Here is an 18,089-nt window from a genome sequence, read left to right as displayed (position 1 = left end):
CCTAACTCTCCTCATTAAAGCCCCCCCCCCCCCCCCCCAAATCAGCCAACCACATCACTACCAGGTTATTCCCTTCCGCCCTCTAAACCAGCCAGTTTCCTCACAATATTCCAATTAGATAGGACACATAAAAGGCACAGCGGATATCCCAATTACACGCGGCGTGCCGTCGTGCAAAAACACACAAAGGCGCACGGACTAATTAGGAGAGTCAAGAGAGCGAACGCAACGATATGTCAATACACACCACGCCGCTGCAAAAAGTACGCGGGGTCGTGGCCTCGTGAGGAGATTGGATCTGCGGGAAGACGGTTCCATTATATTGGCTAAGGGTGGAGCTTGTACAACGAACGGCCAATCGGGTCGAGATGAGGAAAAAGTGCGCTTCAGAACTCCACTGGCTTACATTACCAACTGTATACATTTCATTCACATTATTATTATTATTGCTCAGTGACTGTTTTTGTCAATGTCTTGATATCTCTAAAGTGTTCTGTCAATTTACTGTCTGTTGTCGTACTAGAGCGGCTCCAACTACCGGAGACGAATTCCTTGTGTTTTTTGGACATACTTAGCAAATAAAGATGATTCTGATTATGGCAATAACAACAACATTACATTGGAGGGGAAAACATTTCCACGAGAAAATTACACTCGATAGCTTGCTAAATCAATCGTGTAACGTAGTGATCCCAAACGTTTTAGCTAGTACCGACATGTACAAAAATTTTCAACCAAAACAAAGCTTTTTATTCCTAAAAAGTATATTCTTCATTTTAAGACACTGCGACATTATGCACAGTGTGAACATTCACGCTGTGCTTCAATAAAGGTCCTTAAACATTCATTCAATTTAAACATTTATATGCAAGTTCAATACAAATTGTACCCAAATAAATATGGCAGTTTGGTAAATACAACTGAACCGTACCGGATTAACACACGGTAAACCTTATCGCTATATGTCGAAAGCCCCGCATATTCTCTAATCTAACTTTAGGAACCGAGTGTCCGACGTTAAGAACAAGCGACTGAAAAGATCTTCGGTTCAGTAAATGTCGGGTGAGGGAAACTACGAAAAATACAATAACGCTTCCGCCCCCGTATGAGAGCTTAGGCGACATTGTTTCTCAGTCAGCACCGGCCTTCAAAGAAAAATGGGGCTGAGGTGCAGGGGAAAAGGACAAATAAAACAAATAAAGGCACGAGTGACGCTCCGAAGTAGGGAGACATTTTACCCGCCGGCTCTTCCGCTGTCGAGCGGGAGGGAAGTCGTGAAACTTCGGTGGACTCGAAGGTACTGAGCTGCTTTGGGAGAGGAAGATGACAAAATGGGGCAGACGTTTTAGAGTCGGCCGCTCGAGCAGCTACAACTCCCTTTGGCGTTTTTCTTTCCGTTTTAAAACGAGATTTTTAGATGCCTCCAGTCATTACGCGAGCAAATGGAAAAACTACATACACTCAAAACTCAGTCAGGCAGACGTAACATATTAGCGTAGCTACAGCTGACAAAACTCTATTGCCAGCCACCTATTTCTGTAGCCGCGAACGCATATTTCATCTCCGAAAAAGCTTTTGGCGAGTGCGAAAAGGCATCCGTTCCGCAACGGTGACCAGTCAAAATCCATAACTGTGAAATGGGTAATTCCGAAATGTAATAACGTTGGAAAACGCGCAGGAGAGCTCAGCCATACCTATGGGAAGCCCATAAATGCATCGTCACCGCTAACCTGTCACTGAATACTTCATAAGACGGGTACGTTCGTATTGGGACGCCTGCGTGGAAGAAAATACAGAGTAGTTCCCCTCCCGAGTCTACTGTCCGAGCCGTTGACACCAAGGCGGCTGGCTTACTTACCGATACCGTACATTTAACATGCTGGTCTTTTGGTGACTGAGTGCTAAAAACAAGGTTCTACAACATTCTCCATTTGGGCTCCGGTACTCTGGAACACCCGACCCGGACGATTTAGAGCCTGTGTGTCAAATTATATTTGGCCCGCGAGACCATATCAAATATATATAGCACATGCGCCGCTAATATTACTAATCCCAGAATGCTTTGCTAGTGTGTTGACCCATCAGTCTAGACCGGCGAGCGCCCCTTCCCTTTCTGTTGAAGTCGTTAGCAATTATGCTACCGGTCTCCTCGACCAAATTTACACTTCCCAATAATGGCCAAACGGTTAACTTAACATTGTTGTCATATGATAAACTTTAACGTTACATTTCTGCAGAGTACGGAAACGTGCATATCGCAGTCATTTTTCATTAAATATTGAGTTTGGACCACGACGTTGTCCCAATTTGGAATTTTCGCCCACCGTGAATTTGAGTTTCACACCCCTGATTTAGAGCAATTAACTTTCTAGAAATAGTTAAATATCAACTTAAGACATTTTGTACACTGGTACATTTAGTTAAACCGCAGCAAGAATGTAAATTACCTCTTGCCCAGCCTTACCCCCCCTGACATTTGGATTTTGGCCCGTTTTACTGCCGCTGCCCGCTCCGAGAGGGGTCGGGGGATGTCGTTTATTTTTGCCAACTGTGCGCCCGTGAAGCCGTTTGAGATTCTTTTGGGATTAAGGGCTATACAAATTAACTCGACTCCGTTACGGTCAAACGCTTACCCTCTCTGCAGATTGCGAAGTTCCGAAGAAGATGGGTATGAAGGCCAGCCAGATGATACAGGTGGTGTACATGGTGAAGCCGATGGGCTTGGCCTCGTTGAAGGTCTCGGGAACGCCGCGCGTCTTGATGGCGTACACCGTGCACGTTACCATCAGCAGGATGGAGTAGCCCAGGGAGCAGATGAGCGACAGGTCCGAGATGTCGCACTTGAGGACCCCGCGCGCCGCCCTGGGGTCCTGGGTGCGCTGCTCGCCGTAGTCCACCACCGTGTGCGGCGGGTCCACGGCGAACCACACGAACACGCCCAACAGCTGCACTGAGATGAGGCTGAAAGTAATGACCAGCTGGGAGGCCGGAGAGATGAACCTGCGATGAGACGACCTTTTTAAGGCGGAGGCGCATGAAAAACAGAACATTTGACAATTTGAGAAGTGGTTAACGGTTATCAGACTTCGGTATAGGACGAAAGACTAATCCGCCCGCCTTCACGGCAACCGAATGTCATCTTAGTTAGCCGAGGAAGTCGGCGGCGACAGAAACGTTCTTTTGGTTTTGAGCTGGCCGGCTTGTGAGGAAAAATAAATTACATTAGTGTAGATCCGTGTTTTTCATTGGTGAGCATTATGTTCGTTTCCTGACTAAAGTTTCAAAGCCAAGAATATGAAACAATCAAATGAAAAATGATACCGTGGTAAACGAGCGCCCCTTCGTGAGCCACGTGACGACTTATTACGCCGCGGGGCAAACTAGATCGCGCTTTGGTCGGTAACCTTGAAATGTAAACGGAGAGCTCCCTGTAAATCGCCTTCGTACGCTTCCGGAAGGATTCTCCTGGGATCCTGCGCGGTTCTGGTGCAAAAAGTGCACCGAAAGAGCGCCGTATGCCGTTGCGGCGTTATGAATCCCGCTCGAGTACTGAGATAATTGGCTGCTGCGTCGCTGGGAGATCATGCCGCCTCGCGCCTGTTCGACTACTCGACGAGTCGACGTGACGCCGCGACACTGCGCGCCGACGTCTTGGCTGTCGTTAACGCTACTGTACGCTTCGCCGCCATAGGAAATGAGGGGAAAAATAACTTGCGCGTGCTGAACCAAACCGAACGGTCCGAACCGTTTTCAAAAACTATTTATGGGGAAAACTCCAGTCAGTTCAAGATCTGGCAAGGAAACGGACGGTCTCCCGTCGGTACACGCTTGAAACCGACGGCCGTTGAATCAGACGTTAACTTTTCGGTCGCTCGGTTGACGCGGTGTCCCGGGAGGGTCTCTCGCTGAGCGCGAAAAGGCACGAGTTCACGCCCGATGATGAATAATGGCGGCGAGGCCCGGAAGAAGAGCTGCTCGTTCGTGTCTCGTGAATAAGGCGCATCCGTGCGCGCAAAGTATCAATTGCATCCGCGACGACACGCGAGGGTCGATCTTCACCTGGGCGCGGTTACGGACTTCTTCCCCTGCTCGAAGATGCGGTGTATCCTGTTGGTCTTGGTGAGGAGCGCCGCGTAGCTGAAGCACATGCCCAAGCCCAGGAAGATCCTGCGGAAGGAGCAAACGCCCACGTCCGGCGCGGCGATCATCGGGAAGGTGATGGCGTAGCACAGGAAGATCCCCGTTAAGAGCACGTAACTCATCTCGCGGCCCGACGCTCGCACGATGGGCGTGTCGTTGTAGCGCACGAAGGTGACGATGACGAACGACGTGGCGACGATGCCCAGCATGGAGAGGAAGACGGGGACCACGGCCCACGGAGAGTGCCACTCCAGCTTGATGATGGGGATGGGCACGCAGCCGGTGCGGTTGGCGTCCGGCCGCATCTCGTACGGACACAGCTCGCACGTGAACTCGGAAGCCTGCGGAGATGGCAAATGTATTCGCGCTTCGGTAGAAGTACAGATACTTGGGTAAAAAGACTGGCGAAAGTAGTAGTACAGGCTCCGCGTACGATATGATGCGCTGTATTATTTTTTATTTACCGTAAAATGAACAAACGGGAGACAATAATCCTCTCGCCCGGCTTGAAACCGCCTACGTTGCCGACGCCGCCCTCTCCGGGTTCAGATCCTACCTGTCCGACGGAGGCCCATTCATCCGCGTTAACGACTCCAAATCCCCAACTGCATGTAGCGCATTGTTTTTCCTCCACTTGCTTTATTGTGACGCGCTTGTGTTTTGTCATGGCGCCATGGCTACAGGACTTCCGCCCCTCAAGTCCCAAATCTACAGTAATTATTGAACCGCTTGCCGCCGCTCCTGTTAGCAAAATGACTGTTGATCCTCCTCATTGACTTTTGCCAGCCCGGCTGCTGTTATGCTTGATATTTTCTTCGTACTTTGACTGTACCCCGACAAACTAACACGCGAACTTGCTCGTGTCTCGTTAAACTACCTTTAATGAAGGAAGACGTTCGCCCCCCGCCCCCGTGTACCTGGTAGTGGTAGCCCTCGCAACGCTCGCAGTGCCAGCAGCAGGGTACCCCCTTCACCACCTTCTTCCTCTCCCCGGCGCGGCACGGGAGGCTGCACACCGAGGCCGGCAGCGATGGGTCACCGGTCTTCCAGCGCATGGCCTTGACCTGCGGGGAAAAGGCCCGTCGTCGCGACAATTTAGTCGAAATGCACACGAAAAGAATGTGCAATAATAATAAATGGAAAAACATGATAGGTAGACATATACACATTTGAATTAAGACTTTTCATACGTAATAAGTCTAATGGTTCTCAAACTGTTTACACAAAATACTTTGCTATCAAAGTACCACCATTAAAAGAAAAAACAAGGCAGATGTTTTATTACTAAAAGGTATATTTCATATTATTGTAAGCCACTATAACTGCCATTTGAACATTAACACTGCGCTTAGATGTAGGAAAATGAAAAATCGACATGAATATAGATTCAATTAAAATGTATTTCACTTAAGTTACATGAAAACAAGTAAAAGATTAAATGCAACAGAATTGTGCATGCGAGTTAACTACAACTGAACTGTAATCAAATGCAGTGATTTAAAAAAAGGTTGAAGCCACTGTAGCGTTGTTCACCGTTTCAACCTTTAATTCAGTGATTCTGTTAGCTACCGCTAGAGGGAGCCCACATCTCACTATTGACAGTCGTACAACACTTAAGAGAACCACCAAACTAAGGAATATTGTGTTTATCGAGACAGAGATTCCAGAGTTTGCATTGTTCAAGATAAAGCTGTGTTTTAACAATTTCCACAATACAATTTTTTCCTCACGATATTCCGCTGAATCTGGAAAGGACTTTTTCTCGGGACACACACACCTATATTTCCAATAAATATATTCCTGTCATAATAATAAACCCTTTGTTACCCAAAGCTAAAGTAGGTAGGAATTGATTATGTTTGTTTCATTGGCACACCAGTCCCCATATGTGGATATTTTCATAATTTATTGCTAATTATTTTGACTTCTCCCAAGCTACAGCTCTCTGACCCCAGTTTGGAAACCGCTGCTTCAAACGCAATTGAGCAGTTGAAAAAGTAAATAAATACAATTACGCATCTAAATGACCAGTGGAAAAGCTGAAATGAGAATTCTAGTATGTTTCCCATCCACAGCTTGGCAGTTTGCTCTGGAGATGCAAATATAACTGTCAGGGAAAATAATTACTTCACATCCTCGCATGTCTGCGCGTGAGCGGGAGTGCAAATAAGCGTGGTTTGGAAACTTTTTCAAACATCTCGCGCCGCATGATCGCTTCCGACAGAATACATCTCCCTTATCTGATTCATCCCTCATTCGTTGACTTACCGATCTTTGTCAGAGTAACCCAAAATAAATTCACTTGGTTCTTTTTTTAAACAGCCTACAGGTTCTAGACGCGTTACTGCCAATGAAGGTGTAGTCATTTTACATTGGATATAAAGTCTACACACCCCTTTTCAAATGACAGGTTTTTGTCATCATTTTAATCATTTCTAAACTTTTTCCACTATTCATGTGACCTATAACCAGTACAACTCCAATGATTTTTTTGGGGTCAAATCTGAGAGGAAGTCAAAATATCTCAAATAATGCGGATGTACAAGTGTGCGCACACTTCATAACTGGGAAGTGGCTGTATTCAGAATCTACCCATCACCTTCAAACTCATGTTAAATGGCAGTCGGCGCACATCTGCCGCCATTTAAGGTGCCTCTGATGACCTCAAAAGGAATTTAAGTTGTTCTAGTAGTCTTTTCCTGACTGTTTTCGCTTTCTAGTAAAAGCCGCAAGGTTTTAATGCCGAGTGTGATTTAGAACTGTTCATAATTCCCTCCACCTTGTTGAAGAACACCCTAGTTCTAGCTAACGAAAAACTACATTTCAACCTTGGTTTCATCAGACCTTAAAAGCTCCCAAACGTGTAAATGTGTTACAGTGCGATGAAGCCAAGGTTAAACCTTGTCTTGTTTTCTTCAGCTGGAACTGGGGCCTTAGTCAAAGCGGAGAGAATTAGGAACAGTTCCAAACGGCAGTGTTAGCACAAAACGTTCAGGCTTCTACTAGAAGGAACAAAAATTGCCCATTAGAAAAACCCACTACAGATTAGCCGGCATTTATTTGGGGTTCATTAGACACTTTAAATCATGCTGGCGAGTTTGAATGTGATCTGTAAATTCTGGACACAGCCACAACCGAGTTATAGTAGGATGCGCGCACTCGTGCAAATTTTTCAGTTCACTTTACGTCCCATCTCTACAATGTTTGGAAATGAATTATCAGGGTCTCATTTTGTAAATATCACCAAAACCTGGTATTTGAACAAGGGTGCGTCCACTTTTTATATCCTCTGTATATCAGCTATTCTGCCAACAATTTTCACCGCATCGTATCACCCCAACCGGTTTTATAGACAAAAACAAAACATATGTTCAATCACACTCAGCCAGGCATCCATCACGTGGAAAGCATTTATTGCCCGTTACTCTTCCCATCTGTCTTTTTTTTGTTTGCTTGTTTTAACGAAGTCCTGTGTGGACTTCCAAACAGTCTGTGAGTTCGCCTTCATCTGTTTGATATGTGCTTTGAAAATCATGGGTCGTCCCACCTTGAGGTGCAGTTTATTGGTCCAGGAGCCGATGACTCTGTACTCGGCGGTGGATCTGTTGGTGATCTGGTACTGGAAAATATCGTACCTTCCCGGCGCGTCTCCGTTCTCGTTGAAAACCACCGGAGTGCCGGCACTTCCTGAGAGGGGGAAACAGTAGGTGATGGCAATTAGCCTGCAAAAAAAAAAATCACTTGATGCGCACCTGAGAGGAGTAGGCTGCGCTCCACATTTAAACAGCGTTGTCATGGTAACTATGCTATATTGCACATTTGGTGTTCACTGAAAAACCACCGGAAGCCTCGTGATAACATTTTTATGGCATTATCAAAAAAGCGCTTCTTCCACATGCAGGATTAATGCAGATTTCTATTTAACAGATATATTATATAATAAGTGTTATGTTCCGTCTACAATATAAACTGCGTATGTGCTCAAGAGTGAATAAACGCACGCACGAGTACGTTTATGTCTTCGCTTTGCTAGGCGCCAATAAGCTATTTCTCCTTTTGTTCCGTTTCAGCTGTCCTTTTTTCCTTCAGTATTTTTTTTTAATGCAGACAATCCAATCGGATGGCGGACACGGACGGAGCGCAAGAGAAAATCCAATTACCGTGTACATGTGAAGGAAGCGTTGCATTATGGAAATAAAACCCGGCGACTATAAGTCATTGATATGGTGGGATACAGCTGACGATACATAAAAAGGAAAACAATTCAGCGACGCTTTAAAAGAACTTTAACCGTGGGTGTGTTCACTTCGGGGCCACTTTGGTTGGGGTCTGGTTCAAGGCATCCCTAGACATCAGTGAAGGTGGAAAATATGTCAGATAAATGTACCATCCTCACCTTACTTGCTATTTTACATCTTTTAAACTGATGCAAGTGGAGAATTATTTTCCTTTTTTTCTTTTCATTTTTACCTTGAGCTGAAGACGATAATTCAGTCTTGAGTGATTGTGTGGGTGGATGTAAATAAGCGTGGTTTTAAAAGCAGCGGGAATTGGTGCAAATTGAAATAGCGGCTGGGAGCGTCGCGCCGTTATGTTGGAAAGCTTGTACCGGACGACTTCCCGTAACTTCATTTAGATTTCAGCTTCAGGGATGGCGGCCCGAGCTCTCCTAATGAATACAGCTATCGTTGGGTTCATTGGACAGGACAGAAGAGGGAAGTATTGACTGACTAAGTGACGCACACTTATTCTGTAAACAATTATTTTGTCTCCGGCTGAGGTGGAAAGCCAAACATCTGCGCAATTGCAGCTCTACTATAAAAACAATGTGGCCTTTACAAAGGGACATGTTTGCAGTCTGTTCGCCGTCTTAAAGCCAGGCCCTTCTTTCCTTCCTTGCGCAGCAGCTGCATCTGTCTTCATGTACTTCTATTCCAGTCTGGTTCGCCTTAACTTTTAGTCTTGGTTCATCGCGTCGCTCCCTTTCTACTCCCCCGCCCAAAAAAACAAAAAAACATACCCGTCGTCTCTCCGCTCTGTTTCTCCCCACAGCAGACACTTTCAAACCCCATCCCCCCCTTTGTTATAAAGCCTGTGTGGGCTTAAATAAAGGCCGGTTTGGTCGACCGTTTGTCTGAAAGAAAAACAATAAGAGCAACAACTTGAGGAGAATTCATGCACTTTGCTTCATGGAGGGACTATCATTGAACGCACTCAAGGTGCAATCAATGCTATCGTCCACTCTAAGGCTAATTTTAGGACAAGAAGGGTTTGTACCTTTCCAGGTCCAACAATGTACAGCTATCTTACCAAAAAAATCAAGACATCTTTAATCATATCTGCTGATTTACCTTCTTTATTTCAAGATGGTCATAATAGCTAAGTAATGGTCAATACCAGTGAGTTGATGCAGCAAGGACAGGGAAACCAAAGTTTTTATTGCCACTCCCAGCTGAAGTTTACTGTGAAACTATACAGAAAAATACAAATTATGTGTATTTGAAACAACCACATAGCTTTGGCTTAAGAATATCCGCATAATGCTCCAAAAAATACAAATAACAAAAATACCAACAGTATCGGCGTGATGTAATAATGCTTTCGGCAATACATATTTCAACACAAATGTTGAAGCGACACATGTAGATCGACAATATAAATACTGTAAGATTCTTTATCCCCTGCAAAAAAATGACGACTAGAACTGCATCTTACTGAGGAGTTGTGACCGTCTGTATTATACTGCCCTCGGTACTCACGATTGCAATGAATTATACATTATTCACAAGTTCTTTACAATATTATTGTTATATTTATATTATTGGTATGTGCCTTATTACAAATGTTTTTATTGCTTTTGTCCGTCTACCTTTCTGGATCGTAAAAATGGCTTTTCTGTTAACTTCAAGGATGAAAGATGATTTGCGATGTGGGCTTTTGACTCACCAGCTTGGTTACGCTACAAATGACATTTATATATCAGGACATCACTGTGCGTGCGTTTAGGCAGGACCGAACGTTCGTTCGCGCGTCTTTTCTACTGATCTTCCCTCTTATCCTTGCGCGCTTCTGAATATTTAAGCATTTTCTTCACTGCGCCAAAATTTTCTTGGCTGCTAATCTTGCCCAAAGATCATCAGGAGAACTAGGCTCCTTTCGAAACTTTCCACTGTACAGGGATCAATTTGGCGTTGTGACGACAACGCCGCCAGATGCTGAGCAAGTTCTTTCCCGGGCTGCATCGAATCTCTCTCAAGGCACAAATTGGTGAAAACTTCACATCGACCCTTTTTCCAGGCCTTTTAACTGCCTTCACCTCCGTAACCCCCAAACGTGAAAAACTCAAACGCTAAACCTTGAACACGTGGCGTAGCCATGCATTCGCCGCTTCTGCGATAGCTGAGGCGGAGTGTAAAAAAAAACCACGTTATGTCAATAAACCCTAGTAACGTATTACCTGCTGCTTGTTGCAAGAGCGGCAGGTAATAAGTAGGGGATTAAATGTCAGTCTGAGGCAGTTCTTTTTAAGAAAATGACATGCAATCAGAGGCTAATGAATCAGGAGCACAATTCAATGACGCCACAGAACTGTTTAACATTTCCGTGACTTTAGCTAAACGAGTGGGTTGACTCAACCGTTTCCATCTGCAGTGGCTTGAAAGGTGGAGGGTCGCTCGCGTTCGCATCTATTGAGTTTGTCATGCTGTAAAACGAACAGGGACCTTGCACAACAGTAACTTAAGGGGCAACAAAGTGATGCCAAACAATTAAGTAAAACATGGGCACGAATTCAAAGTTCATCTACATGTGAGGTTGTTTAAGCAAAGAGTCAAATACTACAAGGCATTACCGACGACTATATACAAATGCGACTTGGCATGCTACAGCTGGAGTTAAAGCGCCACTTGCCTGCCTGCCTCGCGGCATTTTGTAAAACAGTGTTAGGAATTACGTAGTGTTGTTTGTTGTTCCCCCGTAACAGTAGTAGTTCCAGGTTGCGTGTCGGGCTGTCTTTTTGTTTGCTCTGCGACCAGTAAGAATAGCATTTTCTTTTGTGCCCGCCGTGTTCGTTTCCACAGCTGGGCGGGGATGGAATTAACTGATCTATAGGGACTGCGATGGTTCGTTAGACGTAGTATAGAACAATAACCCCAAGGGAGATTTCATCTATGCTAGAATGTCAGCCCTGGGATTTACATTCACTCTGAACATGGACATCACAGTGCATCTCTACTAACTGTCGCACAGAGGGGGCGCCAGTGCTCATCATGTCACGCCTTTGCAGCAAATATTTTCGCAACGCCACCTCAGTGCCGCCGCAATGTTGCTTGTGCCAGGAACCGCCGCTGCAGCCATGTGAGACAATGGGAAAGGAGTCACTGAAGAAACGAAATGCATCATCTTGTTCGCTCAATAATGATTCCATTGTGAGGTAGCGCTTCTTTAGTAGAGTGTAGACTAGTATTTCATGTATGCTAACAGTTCTGGCTTAATACAGCTTGAACTGGAGACAGTTGTGGCAACAAGACAGACAAATTGACTTATTACTCAGCTTTGAAAATATCACATTCTCCATTATTCTTCCCAAATGGTTCAGCTCCCCAACTTTAGATATTGCGATGCACGCGGCACTCATTTTACCCTCTCGGTCTTCCGTACGGCCGACGACCTCGGGGATTTAAAACTAAGCTCCTCTGTACTATTGTTTCTTAAAGTTTCCCGCTTCTCAAAGTCGACCCGCCCCGGCAAAGTCGCGACAACGCGCTCGCTACTTCAGAGGGTCATCACGCACAAATTGTGCTAAATAGGTTAGACCTTTTACCGGATCCTGTCCCCGTCTGAAGTTGTTATCGACCGGTAAAAAATAAGCCATTTGTCTTAACAGGCTGTCCGTCACCTCTCCTCTCCTCGCCATCTCAGCCACGTTATGGCCATAGGTTTTTATTTCTCACGCCTCTTCGCGAGGTCAGGTCGCGACGGTCCTTTCGGCTCGCTCTCGCTCCCCGAGATCATTAGGTCCCGGGCGAGTTCATCATCTGTTAGCAAGTAAATTCCACCATTACGGTGCTCTGCGCTCAACTCCGGTCATTACGAGTAGGCGCGCTTTGTCGTCGGCCAGCCGGTCGAAGACCTTCGTCGTTGCTCGGCCTCCGCGACCCCCTCCCTCCCCGGCGCTCGTGCCAGGTTACACGCTGCCGGGTACGGAGTTCACCCCCTCAAAGTCAAGCCGCTCTAATTAGCGCAAGCTGCTTCCCGTGTCGGGGTCCGCCTCGTCTCCTGGCGGGAGACGTGACCTGGCGGACTGCGAAGAAAGTTTTCTCGTCTTGCACTCGCTTGAGCGGAACAACAAATAGCCAGCAGAAATGTGATGGAAATTCAAAATGTATATCTACACTGACCCTGGTGGTACATTTTCTCCTAAGTGTGCATCTGAATTAACCTTGGCAGGTCAGTTCAACTTTGTCCCATGGCAGTTTTAGTGAAAATATTTTTGTATAAACACAATTATTGTAATAATTAATGTCGAAGTAACTCTGTGACCAACTGCTTTGCAGTCCAATGTGAGCAAATATGCTACCAGGTGTTTGTATTGTGATAAATGTTAAGCTAAGAGCCGATCGCACAAACAAGATTGGGAAAACGTCAGTGGATGTTTGTCAATGAGGCATGTTGTTGTTGAGTGATTCGCAAAGTGTGCTATGTGAAACAATCCCTGCCTAAATACATTTGCCTTCAAACTAAGAACTGTTTTGAAATATTTTAGGTAAAATCTATTGAACCGTTACGTGCAATACATTTTTAAATCATATTGTATTTTTTTTTTATAGCATATAATCTTACAGTTGCTGACAATATTACATCTACTTTTGACAAAACTTTTGTCCCCTTTTTATTGAACACACAGGCCACTGTATTTCAATGTAGGTCACGATGGTGGCATGTGGAGAGCAAAGTTAGGCCTTGCGTTCTCTTGTGGACACAAAGGGTAAGTATTCATTGGTATTGCTTGTTTAGGGGTGCGTCATCCATGTGCAAACATTAACTGGTGAGTCAGCGGCGGGTTGGTGAAGCAAACAGAAGCGTGACAGAATAAGGAGGGCGATAGCGAGGCAGAAAAATAAGGACGCAAGCGAAGGACGCCGAGGATTTTGAGGACAGACGTGAGGTCTTCATTTTGAAAGCCTCTGAGAAATGTGCTCAGAACAAAGCCAGACCAATGTGAATTCAAAGTTAATCTACATGTGAGGTTGTTTAAGCAAACTATTTCATAGCATTAGCCTAATAGCAGAATTGCCAGTCATTTTTAGAGCTGCGGCTATCCAATATTTTTAGAATAGACTATTACACCGACTATCCCGTTGATTGATCGAGTATTTCGATAAATATTGATTTTGGGTCTCCATCTTCACTTACTATCCGTGACTTTAAGTGTGTATGGCTTTGAAAGGCGAGGCCTGTTCTGGTGAGTGACGGTCTGCGTGTTGAGTGGCTGACGTGAGTTGTGGCCATCGACAGCTTGTGTACGAATGCGCTTATGATGCATTTTCGTTACTATACGATGTTGTGGTACCAATTGCGCTTTATCTTCCTTGTTATATGCGAAATTATCTCAAACTTTGGACATTTGTATTCTCTTTTAGGTGCATTTTTTATTGATGTGACAAATTTTAAAAAATGACTAAGGCAAGTATGCTATTAGGCTAACGATATACCGATGACAACGATGTCATAGCGTCATCAGCATCGACTTGTACTCGGAAGAATATCTGCACAGTATCAGGGGGTTGCTAGGAGTACTACAATTAGAAGGAGAATCGAGTAGCCCTGCACCCATTTGTCGTCGAGTTGCATACGAAAAGCCCGACGACAGCGACGCGCAATTTGTGAGCGGGCCGGCTCCGTGGAACCGTTTCATACCCCCGCGGAACGTGATCGTCTGCGTCTCGCCAGCTGATTGAATTATCGGGAAGGCGCTTCCCATTCGCTTCAAGGAGAATCGCATCTTCTGTCTCATTTGGCTTCCCTCTCGCGGTGTAGCGCACTCTCTTTGTCGGGCACTTTTACCGAGGCTAACTAACACTGGCGACGTCGGCACGGGCGAGCCGTCGCCATGGTAACTGGAAGGGGGCGAATGTGGGCTGCGGTATGACAGGCGGGGAAGGGACCGCAGCGTCTGAACCTGCCTGACAGACAAACGTTACATTTTAAACACAGTCGTCGCTGATGGATGGAAAGCAATTTCATTTTAATTTGATATCTTTGCTATCCAGTAGATCCATGTACTAGTAGACTCTTTATTCTCACTAGTAAGACAACACTGCGTACTATTGGAGCAACTGTGTATACTAGCAACATTTTCTCCACTTCTCTAAGACATTTCACAAGTTACGTTACGATTGAGGCAAAACCGTGCACTAGTTGACAAGTGCACGCTAGATGTCGACTATGTCACTAGTAGTGCGCAGTTAACTACTGCGCAGTTTTGCCTCACTAGTAACATAGTAGTACCACTAGTAGGCTATGCCAAAATTGTCCTCTAGTAAGACAATTCAGCGCACTAGCGGAATGACTGTGCATTACACATGCCTACTAGTTGGCACAAGTAGCTTTACTTGCGCAGCACAGTAGTTTACAAGTAGGGTTTAATTAGTAGTGCAAAAGGGGCACTAGTAGTGGGAAAAAGGTTCCCATCAAGACAAACATTCTATTAAGACCTATAACATTTTCCCACACTTCAAGACAACTGGCATACTAGTAGGACAACTACTATGTTACTAGTGAAGCAAAACTATGAGTGGCATTTTGGTGCAACTAGTAGGGTCCAGGAGGCTGCTAGTCTGTAACACGTGCCTTCTAGTTGTGCCTTGTAGTTTTGCAGCATAGTATTTTAATTGATTACTAGTAGGCCAAAAGTGTCACGAGTTACAGAAAAACAGTAAGAAACAGTCGTTCTACTAGTGCGCTGAATTTTCTTAACAGAGATGACAAATAGTGGGTCTTAAACTGGATATTTGGAGTAGAATGACAAAGGGGCACGAGAAGAACAATGCCTTCCACTACTGTATGCCATTTATACACACTAGGAGGACAACTTTATGTTTGTTACTAGTGAGGCAAAACTATTAGTGGGAATTTTAACGCTATTCCAGGAGGGTTACTAGAGCAGCACAGTAGTTCACTGGTAAGGTTTAATTGCATACTCGTCGGCCTGAATTGCCTTACTAGTGAAGAAGGAAGTAAAAAGGAGGATACTAGTGCATGGACATGAAGCTGGATATCAAGAATATGAAATCGACGCTCAAACGGCTTTCGGCTTTACGCCGAGCGCTGGTGTGAAGATTCAACGTGACGGACGTCCTCCCGCTTTCGCCTCGTCGGGAAGTGCGTGATGATTTATTTACACTTAAGATGTTCACGTGATTTATACATCTTGCGGTGAGATCAAAACATTCCGCCGTCGGCGACTCACGAAACCGACTCTCTGCTCTGCTCGCTAGCTCTGTCGTCTCCCGGTCGATTGTGTTATTCTGCCTCGACACGGTGCCGGGGACATCGGCAGCGTGTTGTGCTAACCTGAGCTAAGCCATTCAAAGGGGTTAAGGGAGGATCTGGCTCTCCTCGAAGCTGGCAATAACTAAAAAATACCCTTTGGAGCGCAAGAGTGCAGATCAAGGCCCTGTCGATAGACAGCGGCAGAATCCAAACGCACTCCTTTGCGAGAAGCATCGGGTGTGTGTGTGTGGGGGGGGGGGGGGCTAAGGAAACATTCAAAAATATATAGCGTCCGATATTTAGGACGAAATGAGGGAGCCCAATTAAAATTGTGAGGAGGGGGGAGAAATCACAAGGGGGAAATGAAGGACTGAAATGGGCACCTGCATTTGACCAAATTGAAGCCATTGATGTCAGTCATTTCAGTTGATTTTATTCTTAAATAGCTTTTCACATAATTACACAACTTGGGATGAGTACACTTGTGAGAACTCATTTATTCCTCATTATTTGGACATATATATTTCTATTAGATGCACATTGTGTTAGCAATTTAGAATGACATTCTTGGTGCAATTATAAAGCGGCTGCAGTCAAACAAATGAACTACCGGGAATCCTGTTCTAGTTCTAGTTGCATTATATTCATTTATTTCAATCAACTGCCTGCAATAAAGACGACAGGAGAAATGCTTTAGAATGACAGATATTCTACAGGGATGAATGGATTCTACTTATTAGATAATATATGCACACGACACACCAGCCGCTATCGTGGGCCGTAAATCGTTTCATTTAAAAAGTGCTCATAATTTGCCCCTCATGGAACAGAGTTGATCAAAATTGTACAAACGGCTCTCAGTATGAGGCTGTGCAGTTGTACCGTAAACTAAATAATTTTTTTTTTTGTTATGACGATTGGTAGGCGTACCTAATGGTGTGACCGACAAACAACTACCCTGGGGAGAGCGTTCCGTTTAAAGTGGTGCCTTTGAGATACGAGTGACCCGACTTAAGTTTCCTATTAAACTAAACGTAAAACAAAAAATGACATGTATTTCAAACAACCACAAAAATTGGCCTTAAAGTCCACTAGCTTAGTGCGAACACACAAAGCAAAATGCCATAGAAGGGCTGAGGAAACCAGCATTGATGTAACGTTAAATATAAGCAACGGAACAAAAATAGCGCAGTGTTTTTGTTTGTTTGCAAGTAACAAAGTGACAGCATGGCTGTGCCACTCACCGTTGAAGTTGACGGCGCGGATGTGGCCGAGCAGCTCCTTGCCGTCGATGCCGTTCGCCATGCGCGGGCACAGGCCCGGGTAGCCGTGGCACAGCTTGCGGTGCATGTGGTGCAGCGCGTGGGCCATGGCGTACACGGCGTCCATCACGAACTGCACCTTGCCCTCCTGCTCGTAGCTGGAGTCGCGGCCCACCTTCTCCAAACCTGAGTCGCAAAACGGAAACATTTGGCATTATCGCGGCAAAAAAAAAAACAACAAAATCTACTCCAAACCGGAGGGCAGTAGGCCGTGTTAAATGATGAATAAGGCCTATGAAAAGAAAAACAGCAGTGAGGAATAGCGAAAAAGTGTCCTTTAATGAAGCGGCACCGCCCTCGGTCCATTCACGTCCCGAGCGCAAAGTCACAGGTGAAAGAACACGCCGAGATGCGCTCTAAATGGCCTTTCCTTGTACGAGGACGAGACCGGGACGCAAATGCCTGGCCGCGTTTTGAACCCCTTCCCTCAACAACCGTTTGTATCGCAGTCATTTGACCGCAGTGCATAATGTGCAGTATGTAAAGTCCTTAGACATTTACACGCTTTCTACGGCAGTGTGCCTGTTGAAGAAGGAATACCTCTTAACCCGCATCACTATTTTAGGATTGCAGTTAAGCACAGCAAGGAGCAAAAAATGCAAAATGCATGCAGTATTTGCATTTAAACACGAGCTTCAATCCAGTGGTGCCCCCGACTTGCTGGTTTTTCCGGACTATTTTATTTTTGCTTTGACTTATGAGCAAAAATCTGAGATAAGGGCACTGTATGGTGGCAGTGAACTCAACTCACTTCATAAGCAGCAGTTTGGGCAGCTAGTCAACAAAGCTTGAAAAAGAGGACTTAATGCCACTTCCAGTTAAAGCTTACTGTGAAACTGAACAAAATTACATGGTGTATTTCAAAAACCGCGTAGCTTACCCTCAGTAAATCCCCTTTAGCTCAATGCTAAACGGGCTAACGAATAACATCGGCGCTGCAGTTTTAGAACCCTTTAAGCAACAGATATTTGAACACAAACGGTGCGGGTGCATCAACACGTGGACAGACAATATAACAATACTCCTAGGCATATATTCTTTATCTTTTGCAACAAATGACTAATATCACTGCAGCTTACCGTCAGTTGTGAAACTTTTCATGTGTCTGCATTATACTGCCCCCAGCTGGCCAAG

General features: G+C 45.2%; 1 protein-coding gene across 8 annotated transcripts in view; it reads right to left on the bottom strand.

Annotated features, from left to right (window-relative positions):
• Positions 1-18,089, bottom strand: part of grm8a (glutamate receptor, metabotropic 8a) — a 125,016-nt gene that overhangs the window by 7,323 nt on the left and 99,604 nt on the right. For 4 of the 8 annotated variants that reach the window (XM_061761474.1, XM_061761475.1, XM_061761472.1 and 1 more), the window contains 5 exons: positions 16,878-17,081; positions 7,688-7,827; positions 5,058-5,204; positions 4,060-4,481; positions 2,634-3,000 (listed from right to left, as the gene is read on the bottom strand). In XM_061761474.1, the coding sequence (XP_061617458.1) occupies positions 2,634-3,000; positions 4,060-4,481; positions 5,058-5,204; positions 7,688-7,827; positions 16,878-17,081 (1,280 nt within the window). The remainder of the gene's footprint in view (positions 1-2,633; positions 3,001-4,059; positions 4,482-5,057; positions 5,205-7,687; positions 7,828-16,877; positions 17,082-18,089) is intronic. The other 4 variants (XM_061761478.1, XM_061761479.1, XM_061761477.1 and 1 more) reach the window with 1 other exon arrangement.

Source organism: Phyllopteryx taeniolatus, chromosome 22 (assembly GCF_024500385.1).
Source record: "Phyllopteryx taeniolatus isolate TA_2022b chromosome 22, UOR_Ptae_1.2, whole genome shotgun sequence".
NCBI lineage: Eukaryota > Metazoa > Chordata > Actinopteri > Syngnathiformes > Syngnathidae > Phyllopteryx > Phyllopteryx taeniolatus.
Note: the sequence above shows the minus strand (reverse complement) of the source record. Positions and strands in the feature narration are given on the sequence as shown.